General features: G+C 40.1%; 1 protein-coding gene across 2 annotated transcripts in view; it reads right to left on the reverse strand.

Annotated features, from left to right (window-relative positions):
• Positions 1–13,992, reverse strand: part of LOC139161848 (neuronal PAS domain-containing protein 4-like) — a 33,093-nt gene that overhangs the window by 4,660 nt on the left and 14,441 nt on the right. For both annotated transcript variants that reach the window (XM_070741493.1, XM_070741501.1), the window contains exons 3-7: positions 11,906–12,063; positions 11,350–11,455; positions 6,224–6,476; positions 3,336–3,445; positions 1,068–1,212 (exon numbers count right to left, since the gene is read on the reverse strand). In XM_070741493.1, the coding sequence (XP_070597594.1) occupies positions 1,068–1,212; positions 3,336–3,445; positions 6,224–6,476; positions 11,350–11,455; positions 11,906–12,063 (772 nt within the window). The remainder of the gene's footprint in view (positions 1–1,067; positions 1,213–3,335; positions 3,446–6,223; positions 6,477–11,349; positions 11,456–11,905; positions 12,064–13,992) is intronic.

Below are 13,992 nucleotides of genomic sequence, written 5' to 3' on the forward strand. Positions count from 1 at the left end.
CTTCCCCCTCTTTCTTATTCTCTCCCTAAATCACTCTCGCCCACTCTATATTTCTCCCTGTATCTGCCTCTCTCTCCACGGAATTATCACACATCAAACTAGATTCATGGGAATTTTTCAGTTAATTAATATAGGCAAAGGAGCTGTTGATAAAAATGTGTTTTTTAAATACTAAATTCAATTCAGAGTACGATTTGGAAAACTATGGTCGACAGAGCTGCTTAATATACTTATCTTTGATTTAGGTAGTGCTTGCCCTATTTTTACAGACACTTGAGAAAAATCACTTCTAGTTACTCTATCCAACCTTTCCATATAAAAATCTTCCACACAGATAATGGCATTTGTGGTAACATGTATTTCTGTATTAGAATGGAGGCTTCCAAATAGACATTTCTGATTGCAGACCAGAAATCATAAATATATTCGCTTCGTTCAACAGAGCTATGGCTTATTTTGCCCATTGCTTCTTACTTCCCATTTCATTTCTGCCAGATACCTTCCTCCAGCAGACCTGAAAATGGAAAGCATCAGGAAAGGAGCAAATGCTCTAGTGGGCAATTTTTAGTAATATATTACCTTATCATTCAATTATCGTCATCCTATACTTTTTATGAGCCACAAGTAACAGAATCAAACTTTATGCTCAACTCAAAACCATGATTTACAAATGGTGTGTAAGTCTCTACATCTTGCTAAGCCATAATGTGGTTTATTTATGGCTTAGCGGTGTTGGCTACTGTGCTTTGTAAATCATGTTTTAAGACATCACACAAATATATCAAACCAGTCGATTGTGGGTTATTCAGCAAACCATGGGGATACAGAGGATAATAATGATTGGTGATATTATGATGCAGGTGATTGATGCAACCATTTCACTCTAAACATCTAGTAGTAGTCCACATGGAACATGGAACTCAATCACAAGTACAGTAGCTGAGTTTATGCAATATTCAACCCACAAATGAAACAAGCCACGTTATGGTTTAGCATAATGTGTGGACTCAGCCCTGGTCCAGAAGTACCTACCTATAAATAACACTTGAGTTGTCAATATTTTTTACCTGAGAATGTGGTTTGTGCAAGTGATCAGCTTTCCTTTTCCATTCTCCCTCAGTGCAGTGACTCGCACCCAGACCCAGCTCAAATCCTTGCAGTGTAAACGTATGATTACATGCTGATTGTGTTTCCCAGAGTTCTGCCCTGAAACTATAAACATGAAAAATGAATACCCAGCTAAGCGATGTAAATGTAGCAAGATATTTATTAGTTATTTTTTATCTGTAAAACATGTACAAGATAGCAAGCATAGGTTATAAACATAAACATAAGCAAAGTAAGTAGAGGTAAATGAGATATGAGGACAATAGGACAGAAAGACAGGGATGGTAAGCACAATGAACCTAACAGGAAGAAAAAAGAAAGGAGTCTAGGTTAAGTGAAATCTCTTCCATTTTTTCTATATTCTCAAGGATTACAAAGGCTGTTTATTAACAATGGATCCTAAATTTATTTATTTTATTTATTAGACTTGTATGCCGCCCTTCTCTGAATACATATCTTTTAAGACTTCCAAAATATACTTGGATTGGAATTTGGAATGACTGCAATGATGATACATAGCATTTAGATATACTTTTTTCTAAATACTGTCATCAGTTACATATTTTTTTCTGTAATCCTTAGAACTCATTAGGGCAAGCCAATGATAGAAAGTCCAGACATAAATATACCGAATTTGATTTATGCCTAAGATTATTTGAACAGCATGACTTGTAATTTGTATGAAAGATTGTCATTTTGTTATGTCCAGATTCCTGTTGAGATGGGTACTAACATAGCAAATAGATAATATTAACATCACTTCAAGTATTGTGCAGAATTGAGAAATGTTGGGAAGGTCTTAACATTTAAAACTACAGCAGAGATGAAAGCAGGAACCAGACATTTACAAAACTGACAATTATGAAAAAAGTCATTGGAATGTAGTGTGTCTAGAGCCATGTTTCTCAAACTTGGCAACTTTAAGATGTGGGGACTTCAACTCTCAGTATTCTTCAGCCAACTATTCAGCAAGGTTACTGGGAGTTGAAGTCCTCACATCTTAAAGTTGCCAAGTTTGAGAAATATTAGCCTTGAGCAGTGCTACTCAAATAGTGGGTCAGAGGGCCCCGGGGGACGCAAAGCGATACCAGGGGGCACGTGTGACCCCGGAGAACATGTGTGGTCCCTCTCAATCGATTTCTCCAGATAGGGAGTGTTTTCCCAGTTGCACGCTGCTCCGAGCCTGGAAGAGAAGGCGGCCAGGCGGGGCGGGGTGGCCGTGTAGATTCTTGTTCTCAGCAGGCACCGCAGTAGCCATGAATGGCATGGCTGGACAAGGAGGAGCATCCTCTGCAACTGGGAAAAGCTTCGAACGGCACCCTAAAGCCTCCTTCCATACTATTCGCTGCGAGTGCCCGGCAGAAGTGGTGCTTATGGGCCAGGCCAGTGACTCCAAAACATCGGCTCGATTAAGCTGGCCTGGCCCCGTGTCAAAAAGAGCCCTAACCAAGGTAGCCTATGCCTGCCTAACTGAAAACAGGGCCCAGAACCGAGTTCAGTGTGACTTACTCCTAGGTAAATGGGTAGAGCAGCCTTCCCCAGGCAATAGTTTGCTTGCAGATTATAATAAGTAAAATAATAAATATTAACACTAAAATTCCATTGGGCCCCAGATCAAGGGGGGGGGAGGACGCAAAATGTTTACTTTTCCTGAGTGGGGGGGCGTAACAGAAAATAATTAAGAAGCACTGGCCTAGAGCAATTCTTCAGAATGTTGAAATTGAATTAAACTACCAAAAATCCTCGGCTATAGGGCTGACTATCCTGGCCCTATATAATGGGAGTCCCATATACTTGAAGATACCCTCCTGAGAAAGATTGCTGACTTTATTATGTACTATTGCACAGCTAGCTTTGTTTTGTTTTTATAGGACCCGTTCTATTATCACCATTTTATTGGTCTCATGTACATGCTTTTAATTTGTAACCCACCCAGAAATGCTATTATTTATTTGTAACAATTGTGTTTCCTTGGTGATTTACAAATGTAATGAACAGAATAAGGGGACACCATCCAATAGTTAACAAAGAATGTGTTATTGAATAATGGTTCCTGCTGTCTTCAGATAATATGATAAATTATTAGGAGTAATGGGATTTTTAATGGCCCATGTAAAAACTGCTGTAAGTTGCTCATTGGAAATACTTATGAAACAGCAGAAATGTGCAATTGTTTCTTTGCCAGACTCCAATGGAGGCTATTAATGTGTCCCAGATGCAGTACTTACTCAGGTTTTTGTGCATCTCTGCCCCTTTTCCAGTATCTTCAGGATGCAGGAGACAATACCAAGACCGACCAATTAATTCTTCTCTCTTATAACCAAGGTGATAAATAACACTGAATTGAAAAAAGAACACACATCACATAATTTAATAAATAATATCCTTGGAATATTTCTATTGTGAAATGGCCAATTATGATAGATAAAACATCTAGTGCAGTGATGGCGAACCTTTTTTCCTCGAGTTTCGAAAGAGCATGCGCCCATATTACCACGCATGCACGAGTGCCCACACCCATAATTCAACACCTGGGGAGCAGTGTTCCCTCTAATTTTTTTGGGGGGTGGACGGAAAAGTATAGTGTCTGAGCGGCAGTCCCTTTGGGACTGGGCGGCACAGAAATAATAAATAAACAAACAAACAAACAAAAAACCCACCCTGTTTTGCCTCAGAGAATTTCAAAATAAAATACTGTTCTGTGTGTCTATAACAGTGAGCTCATAGTAGGGCAACTCTATCAATATCAAAATGCCACTTAAATAGTTGAGCTAGTTTCAAACTAGATTTTGATTTTCTTTCTCTCTTCCTTACTCCCATTCTTTTTCTTTTCCTTCCTCTCTTTTTTCTATCTGTTTCTCTCTCTTCCTCTCTTCCTCTCTCTCTCCTTCCCTCTCACTCTTTCCCTCTCGGCTTCTGGGCAGGTTTGGAAAACTCTGAGTTGATGATGATTTTTAAGTGAGCGATTGCTCACTGCTCAGCTTAGAGGGAACTATGCTGGGGAGGGCTTTCCCCGCCCCCTGGAGGACCTCTAGAGGCTGAAAATAGCCTGTTTCCCAACTTCTGGTGGGCTCAGTAGGCTCGTGTTTCACCCTCCCCAAGCTCCAAAGCCCTCACCCAGGCTCCAAAGGAGCTGCGTGAAGGTAAAAATGCCCTCCTCCACCCCCCTGGAGGTTCTCTGGAAGCTAAAACTGCCGTTAGCTGGCTAGCACACACATGCACATTGGAGTGAGCTAGTGCAACTGATCACGTACCATCAGATATGGCTCTGTATGGCACCTGTGGCACCCATGCCATAGGTTCGTCATCAATGATCTAGTGCAGTGTTTCCCAAACTTGGCAACTTGAAGATATTTGGACTTCAACTCCCAGAATGCTGGCTGGGGAATTCTGGGAGTTGAAGTCCAGATATCTTCAAGTTGCCAAGCTTGGGAAACACTGATCTAGTGTATATTTATTGTTAGGAAAGCTACTACAGGTAGTCCTCAATGTACGACTACAACTGAGCCCAGGATTTATGTCACTAAATGAGAAATTTGTTAAGTGGGTTTTGTCCCATTTTACGACTTTTCTGGTCAAGTGAATCACTGTGGTTGTTAAATTAGCAACATGGTTGTTAAGTAAATCTGGCTTCTTCATTGACTTTGCTTGTCAGAAGGGGATCACGTGACTCTGGGACACTGCTGGCATCATAAATAGGACCCAGTTGCCAAGCATCCGTATTTTGACCACCTGACCATGGGGATCTTGCAGCAGTGGGTTTCTGCCAGTTTGGCCCAGTTCAGCAAACAAGTAGTGGTGGTAGAAGACTCCACCCACCCTCCCAGGATGCATCTGGGTATGCACAGAAGAATTGCGTGTGCGAGTGCAAGCGCACGTATGAGTAAACCACTAGTGACGGGATTTAGAATCCACTACTGGGATGCTGCAACACTCGTAAGTGTGAAAAACAGTCATTTCAGTGCTTTTTTCAGTGCTGTTGTAACTACGAATGGTCACTAAATGAACTGCTGTAAGTCAAGATCTACCTGTATTCAGAATAGATTTTCCAACTCTTTACACATAGTCCTTGACTTATGACCAGTCACTTAGCGTGTGTTCAAAGTTGTGATACAGCACCAAAACAGGATTTACTACCTTGATTCAAAGTTTTCATGTCTGTCCCCCCTGAAATCACTTGACTATGTTTGGATGTTCAGCAACCAACTCTCGTTTATAGAAATAGCACTTAGACTTATACACCACTTCATAGTGCTTCACAGCCCCTTTTTAAACAGTTTACAAAGTCAGCATATTGCCCCCCCAAAAAAATGGTTCCTCATTTTACCAACCTTGGAAGGATGGAAGGCTGAATCAACCTTGACTTGGTGAGAATCAAACTGTTGGCAGTTGGCAGAATTAGTCTGCACTACTGCATTCTAACCATTGAACCACCCTGGATCTTTGTAGCTGTATGCAGCATCCCCCATCATATAACCGCAATTTACAAAGTTTTTGCCATGTTTGCTTCCAGCCTGCAGCAAGAAACACCCCATACTAAACAATGGGTTTGCTTAACAACTGCCACTAAATAGGTCATAAAATTGGATGTGACTACACGCTGACTTGCTTTATAACTATCACAACTTATGAGTGAAATTGTGGGCTCAATTACAGATGTAAATCATGGATTACCTGTACAACATTTAGCAATAGCATTTAGACTTATATACCGCTTCACAGTGCTTTACAGCCCTCTCTAAGTGGTTTACGGAGTCAGGATATATTGCCCCCAACAATCTAGGTCCTCATTTTACCCACCTAGGCAGGATGGAAGGCTGAGTCAACCTTGAGCCTGGTGAGATTCAATCTGCCAAACTACTGGCAGCTAGTGATCAGCAGAAGTAGCCTGCAGAACTGCACTCTAACCGCTGCGCCACCATGGCTCTTATTTAGCCTTGATTCTATGGGTTTTACACATATGTACTACCAGGTCTTCATGCTACAGAATGCAAGCTACCTGCTAATGAATGCAAGCTAAAACATAATTTTAAGGCAGATTTCCCTTTTCTAGGCATCTGGCAATTTTATCTGTATCATTTCCAGATAGATGCACACACAAAACTTTGGTCCTTACTTTTCAGTCATTTCAGTAATCTTCATATCTAATGTATGCTGGCTCTTGAAGGTGGAGTTCTGGGACATGTTGTTTCCTTCTTCAACCCCATGGGGGACAGGAGCACAGAAAGCAACAAAAGTCAGAGCAGGAGTGGCGGACGTCAACTGTGTGTCAAGTGGGAGGAATCTGCCCCGCATTACTATTGGAAGGTTCCTTCCATACTTAACTCGAAAGGCTCTTGAGATACGCATTTCAGTGATGAACTCAATTTCTGCAGAATAAAATGGAGAAGAATAATTTGCCTTTTAACGTGAGATTGAAATTTGCAAGGCAGGCTAAAGTGCAATTGTGTAAATTGTTATGGGATTTGTTTTTGATTTAATGTGTTCTGTGAACTCAATCATAGACTTCAATAAACAGGTTACAATTTACCATAAGTTATAAACTGAGCCTTTCCTCTCACATTCCTGGCTGACAGCTTAAGAACAGGTTATGATATTTTTCTAATTTAAAATTTCAATTTTAGTATAATTCTATGCATCTCACTTTACCCACAGTCTTTATAATTCTGGTTACTGAATAGTAAACCTATATACAGTACACATTTTTCCAACGAAAATGTTACATTCAAACTGTTGGCCAAATAAGAAAAAAAAAATTCAGAAAGGCGTTGCTTCAAATTTTTGTGATTTTAAATTATTTACTATTTAAATTTATATAGCCACCCATCTCATACAATATAAAGTGGTACCTCATCATACGAACTTACCGGTAATTGGTTCCAGGAGGAGGTTCGTAAGGTGAAAAGTTCATAAGATGAAACAATGTTTCCCATAGGAATCAATGTAAAAGCAAATAATGCAATCCCAAACTTTAGAAGGGAGGCAAACAGAGGGCAGGGAGGAGCAGCTAAAGGGGGCGGGTGGAAGAAGCAAGGCTAGGCTAAAGGGTGCGTGGGAAGGAAGAAAGGCAAGGGGGGCGCCTCTCCCTTTTCTTTTTTCAAAAGACAGTTTCAGTGCCTTTCCAAGCATGCAAAATCTTTACTCCTCCAAGCTGCCCCTCCCTTTTCTTTCTTAAAAAGACACAGTTTCAGTGCTTTTGCAAGCATGCAAAATCTTTAGTCCTTCAAGCTGCCCCTCCCTTTTCTTTCTTAAAAAGACACAGTTTCAGTGCTTTTGCAAGCATGCAAAATCTTTAGTCCTCCAAGCTGCCCCTCCCTTTTCTTTCTTAAAGACACAGTTTCAGTGCTTTTGCAAGCATGCAAAATCTTTACTCCTCCAAGCTGCCCCTCCCTTTTCTTTCTTAAAAAGACACAGTTTCAGTGCTTTTGCAAGCATGCAAAATCTTTAGTCCTCCAAGCTGCCCCTCCCTTTTCTTTCTTAAAAAGACACCGTTTCAGTGCCTTTCCAAGCATGCAAAATCTTTACTCCTCCAAGCTGCCCCTCCCTTTTCTTTCTTAAAAAGACACAGTTTCAGTGCTTTTGCAAGCATGCAAAATCTTTAGTCCTCCAAGCTGCCCCTCCCTTTTCTTTCTTAAAAAGACACCGTTTCAGTGCTTTTGCAAGCATGCAAAATCTTTACTCCTCCAAGCTGCCCCTCCCTTTTCTTTCTTCAAAAAAGGGGGGGAAAAGAAACCCCTTCATCCCAGCAGCAGCTGCTTGGGTTCGTAAGGTGAAAATAGTTCAGAAGAAGAGGCAAAAAAATCTTAAACACTGGGTTCATATCTTGAAAAGTTTGTTAGAGGCATTCGTAAGATGAGGTACCACTGTATATGGCTCTGTATGAGATTATGTTGCAAATTAGTATAACTTTTGTAAGGAAGCAAAAACCTGAAACAGATGATTAATAGTTTTTAACTACAGTACTAACTTAAGAAGAGAAATATTGCAAGTTATTCACAGGTCCGTTTTAACATTTTGCTTTTTCTATTATTGCTTGTATTATAATGCAGTACATTGAAAAATATTTAAAACGCCTTGTTATTGCTCCAGCTGTGGTTGAAATCTCCCCTTTCTAACAGCATGACATTCTGATATCCACAATGTTTTCTCTATAGGAACACAAAAATACAGAAATAAAATATCTAGAATGGAGAAAATTTAGCAAATTTCTCTTCTTCCTTTGAACAAGAAAACAACCCTAATTAATATTTGCCTCTCCCATAGACAACATGATTAAATAAATATAAACCAGATTTATGCACTGGAAATAATACCATTAGTTTATTGTAGACATGTAGACATACAATCATCAAACATTTTTTTCAACTTGTAGGAAAAATATCCATCATTTTGCACACAGTAACAGGGCTGGGGCTAAGGAAATAAAAATACAAGTACAGATTCTGCTGTAACTTGTCTGTCAGATCTGTAAGTGACCAACTGATAGGCAGTTTGCTCTAGAGAAGGTCTAGGAATCATTTTCTCAATTCTACTGATCCTCTCCAGATGTCATATAGCAGTGATGGCGAACATTTTTTGGGTCCCATGTCAAATGTGTGTGTGCGCATGCACGCTACCATGCATGATGTGCCCAGTGCCCACACCCATTCCCTCTTTATTTATTTATTTATTTATTCGATTTTTATGCCGCCCTTCTCCTTAGATTCAGGGCGGCTTACAACATGTTAGCAATAGCACTTTTTAACAGAGCTAGGCTATTGCCCCCACAATTCGGGTCCTCATTTTACCCACCTCGGAAGGATGGAAGGCTGAGTCAACCTTGAGCCGGTGATGAGATTTGAACCGCTGACCTTCAGATCTACTGTCAGCTTCAGTGGCCTGCAGTACAGCACTCTACCTGCTGCGCCACCCCGGCTCATCCCTCCCATCCCCGCATGCAGGCCTCACTGAGCCTGGGACGGTGAAAAACGGGCAACCCAGTTTGGCTGTTCAAAAAACCAGACTTCAAGTTTTCCCATTGGGCTGTTTTTTGCCCTCGGGAGCCTTTAGGGAAGTTTCCTAAAGCCCTGGAGTGCGAAAAAAAGCACAACGGGCAAACCGGAAATCCATTTTTCCGAATGTCGAATTTACCCTTTGGGTGATTTTTTTCACTCCGGGACTTCAGAGAAGTTTCCTTGGAACCTCCAGAGGGTGAAACAACCTTCCCCAAGGCTGAAAATCAGCTGGCTAGTGCACACGTGCCCGCTGGAGCTGACATAGGGCAATACCTTGTATGTCCTCCGGTATGGCTATGCGTGTCACCTGTGGCAGGCATGCCATAGGTTCGCCATCACGGTCATATAGCACAAATGAACAAAAATGACCTTGGAGTAGGAGAGAAATGGGCATGTCGTTGCCCAATGTTGTTAATGTGATTATTGAATGAATGCAAATGAATGTTTTAAAGTCAGAATTTTAAAGAATCTTTTTAGTATATTAATTGGATAAACTGTATTGTTATGTTTTAATATATGCTATGAGCTGCCCCGAGTCCATGGAGTGGGGCAACATACAAGTCCAATTAATAATAATAATAATAATAATAATAATAATAATAATAATAATATCCACAATAACCAAAAGCTGTCAAAAGAAGCTGGGAAGATTCCAATCCTTTCATTACCCTGATTGCAGCAAAACTAACATTGAACATGCATCAAGCAATATTGGTTTTGGGAGAAGGTGGTCTATTTCCATATCACATCAGTAAAACCTCAAGATAACTGTCTTCTGCTGTAGGCTGGGAAGGAGAGGAAGCTGCATCATTTACAGGTGTCCTTAAAGGATGGAAGATCTTCAAACAGAACAGGAGTGCAGTTTGTTGAACCAAAATAGTTTAATAATCCTCAGTTTGGATCCATACTGTACACTGCAGGGTTCTCAAAACTCCTAATATTAATAAATTTATTTATTTATTTATTGAATTTATATGCTGCCCCTCTCTGAGGACTTGGGGTGGCTTACAACATATAAAAACAATACAAAATATCCTAAATCCAATTAAATTTAAGACTAGCTAATCTAAAACCAAAGTTACTTTAAAAAAATCAATCAATGAACTAACCTCCCAAACTAGTGCTGGCTGAAGGATATTTTTCACTCCTAGATCGTATCAACTTTCCCACCAGTGCAAAGACTTGCATTTTTAAAATGATTCAGAAGGAGAGGTAGTACAGTATTGGTTTTGGTGTCCTAGGTCAATGTCTATTCAGCCTTAGTCTAAAGCCAGCCCTCTGCCACCATGAGTAAAACTATTGATTTCCCTAGCATAACGATGGTGAACCTATGGCACACGTGGAGCCATATCTGCTGGCATGCGAGCTGTTACCCTAGCTCAGCACCAACGTGCATGTGTGTGCTGGCCAACTGATTTTTGCTCACACAGAGGCTCTAGGAGGGCATTTTCGGCTTCCGGAGAGCCTCCAGGGGGATGGAGAGAGTGTTTTTACCCACCGCCAGCTTCCCTGGAGCCTGGGGAGGAAGAAACATGAGCCTACTGGGCCCACCAGAAATTGGGAAACAGGCCACTTCCAGACTCCAGAGGGCCTTTGGGGGATGGGAGAAACTGTTTTTGCCCCTCCCCAGGCATTGAATTATAAGTGTGGGCACTCACACATGCACGATAGTCCATACGCACATACTTTTGGCACCCGGGGGAAAAAAGGTTTGCCATCACTGCCCTAGGATTAAAGTAGGATGACTAATAATTATATTTCAACCCATTTGTCAACAAGTTTTCTTACACTTTTTGGTAGCACAACCACCCAGGGTTGGCCATCCACTATGACAAATTGGACTGTCAAACAAAGAGCAAATCCTTGTTTTTAACAGCACTTCAGCTTTGCCTACCTGGTAAGACAGGAGCCCTATTAAAATGTATTCCCACTTATTATGGGCACGGCTACGTCTTGCACAAACAAAGAAAGAAGCAGGGTTCAATGTAACTTAATGACTCATCCATGGAAAGGTTTAGGAATTCCAGGGCTGAGTCAAAATTATACATATTACGTGTAACACACAAATCAAGACTCAGAATTGGCAATAGATAGCAAATGTTATGCCAGCAGTGGTGGGGTTTTTTTTGCCAACTCTAGAATAGATGGAGAACATTTGAACTCAATAATTAGAAAATATTGCTATCAGAAAAAGATTCAGTTTCCCCCTAGCTGAAAAGACCTTTTGCCAACCCCTTCTTGTCCTCACCAGTGCCTGGATGCTGATGGGCAAAGGAGAGTTTTTCTTGCATGATCTTGCTTGCTGTGCTGTTCAAGAGGTCAAAGATGGAGTTGCCTTGGGCTAGCAGTTCTACCTAGAAATATATATATATATATACATATGATAAAAATATCTTATTTGCAATGATTTTTTGCTTCTAAAACTGTCTTAGGAATAAATGCTATACTTCAGCATGAAAATATGGTCCTGGAAGTTAGGCATTCTTTTAAAAGGATATTTGGATCCTGCAGGATTCTAACAAAAGCTTCAGGGTTTTAAGCAAATGGTGCTCTAACATTTAATAGTTAGTTGCTAAGAATAGCAAACATAGTTTGCATGCCAAAAACCCCGAACCATTCGTATTTAAAAGAATATTGAGCAGCTACCCTAGAAAGGTTCAATCTTAAACTACTATTACACAAAATAGACTGGCAGCAGAATTGAAACTTCCATTATATTCCTGCCAAGTCTAATCTCGAAAGTCCATGCTGAATGCAAGGCATTTTGGGGTGCCTCACCTTCTGTAATATTGATTGATGCTTACCACAGAAAACCCAAGGAAATGTGATACATTCTCAGAGACATAGGCCAATTTTCCCTTTGAAGTGAGAGCTAGAATGAACCCAGAAAGTGAATACACCAGTTCTGGATCTGCAGCAGCAGCAGCAAAAGGTAGTTCTTTGGATATCATTTGATGTGAGCCTGGGGAAACAAGAGAGTGGTACATGGGTTCTACACATCATTGGGTAAAATTCTGAATAGAACAAAGCAATGATTTCTTTATCTCATGCATACAAGGACATGCATTCAGTTTCACAGTTATTGTGATTGTTGGTTGAATTCAATTTTATTACAGTCCTAGACCAGATACCAACAAACAAAAACACTCAGCAAATATACAATCAAAGGTTGCAAGATAAAACAGTAAATAACAGATAAAATCCGTGATAAACTCCAATCTGTCAATTACACATAGTCAATACTACTAAAATTACAATCCATAAGATGTGAGGCCTATAGTCAGTTTAATACTATTAGCGAAAGGAATAAACAAGGTTGCCACATTTGTTGTATAAATTAGCTATGGTGGATTAGACACTTAAAGGCTAGCAACAGTTGGTGTGTGTGTGCATCGCTATGGCGAAGAAGACACATATTTGTGATGAATCCCCACTACTGCTGCGCAGAATCTGGCCATCTGTGCTGTAATTATGGCCTGTTCATCCTTAAGCAGTTGGTTGAGCAGAAAAAAAATAGCCAGAAAAATTACTGAAGCCTGAGAATCGGGTCCAGCATAGGAGTGCTGATTTATTGCCAATTTGTCAGATACTTAGGAGCTGAGGGTGTGGTAGAATAAGCAAACGACAATGAAAAGCCTAATAGTCAGCCACCAACATGCCAAATAACAACTAAACGCTATACACTACCAGGAAATGTATAAATACGTATAGAACAGACCAATTCAAATATCCTTGAGAGAGAGAAGTTCCCTGATGATGGGTTCCAGCAGGAGCCCAAAAGCTTGGAAAAATAAACCTTTGCTCCTGGTGACTGATTCGAATTGGATTTTGCAAAGAAAATTGAATCAAGGAACCTGAAATCCTCTAACATAAACAATGTGTACAAACTTAAGGATTCATTACTCTGTGTAATTGAAATTTCAAGGATTTTCACACCAGTTGTGTTCACAAAGTTGTACTGACTGCATTGTCACCACAGTTATTGAATGATCATGATTTCTGAAGTGCCTTGTCAGTTCCCTAAAATCAAAATCAATGGGGAACCCAGTAGAAAGTTGGAAGTCACTCCTGTTCCTACTATATTTTTTTCCCTAGCCATGGTTATTTTGTTTCTCTGTTTAGGAAGGAAATTTCTCTGAAAGATGAGTCAATAGGTCATCAGCTGTCTAGTCAGTTTTACTAATTGAACTATTACAGTGATTTTTTCTCCCACAGGATCAGTTGTAATGAAACAGATGCAAGTCTGACTTGTTTTTTGCCAGATGATTTCTTCCCTCATATTATAGATGGGAAACATCTTATTTCAGGAAATGCACTGAGCAAAACAGAGCCTGCTCATATTTGAACATAATTATAACAGAATATGAAGGTCATTATGTCTTTCACTTTCTCTTTTTATCTAAGGGTATTGCAAAAATATAGATTCCAGAAGAATATAAAATATAACTAAAAACATGTTGATTTATGCTCTGATCTTCTGATACTGCATCAACGGTAGAGACCTTCAAATTTCTAGATTCTATCATATCTCAAGACCTAAAATGGTCACCTAACATCAAAAACAGCACATCAAAAAGCACAACAAAGAATGTTCTTTCTGCGCCAACTCAGGAAGCTCAAACTGCCTAAGGAGCAGCTGATACACTCTACAGATGAATTATTGAGACTGTCATCTGCACCTCTATAACTGTCTAGTTCGGTTCTGCAATCCAATAAGATAGACAGAGACTTCAGTAGATAACCAGAACTGCAGAAGAAAAACACAATTCCTGCAAACCTGATTTCCATCGTGGATCTGTATACCGCACTAGTCAAAAAGAGGGCTGTGAAAATATTTACTGACCCCTCACATCCTGGACATAAACTGTTTCAACTCCTACCCTCAAAACAT

Source organism: Erythrolamprus reginae, chromosome 1 (genome assembly GCF_031021105.1).
Source record: "Erythrolamprus reginae isolate rEryReg1 chromosome 1, rEryReg1.hap1, whole genome shotgun sequence".
Classification (NCBI taxonomy): Eukaryota; Metazoa; Chordata; class Lepidosauria; order Squamata; family Dipsadidae; genus Erythrolamprus; species Erythrolamprus reginae.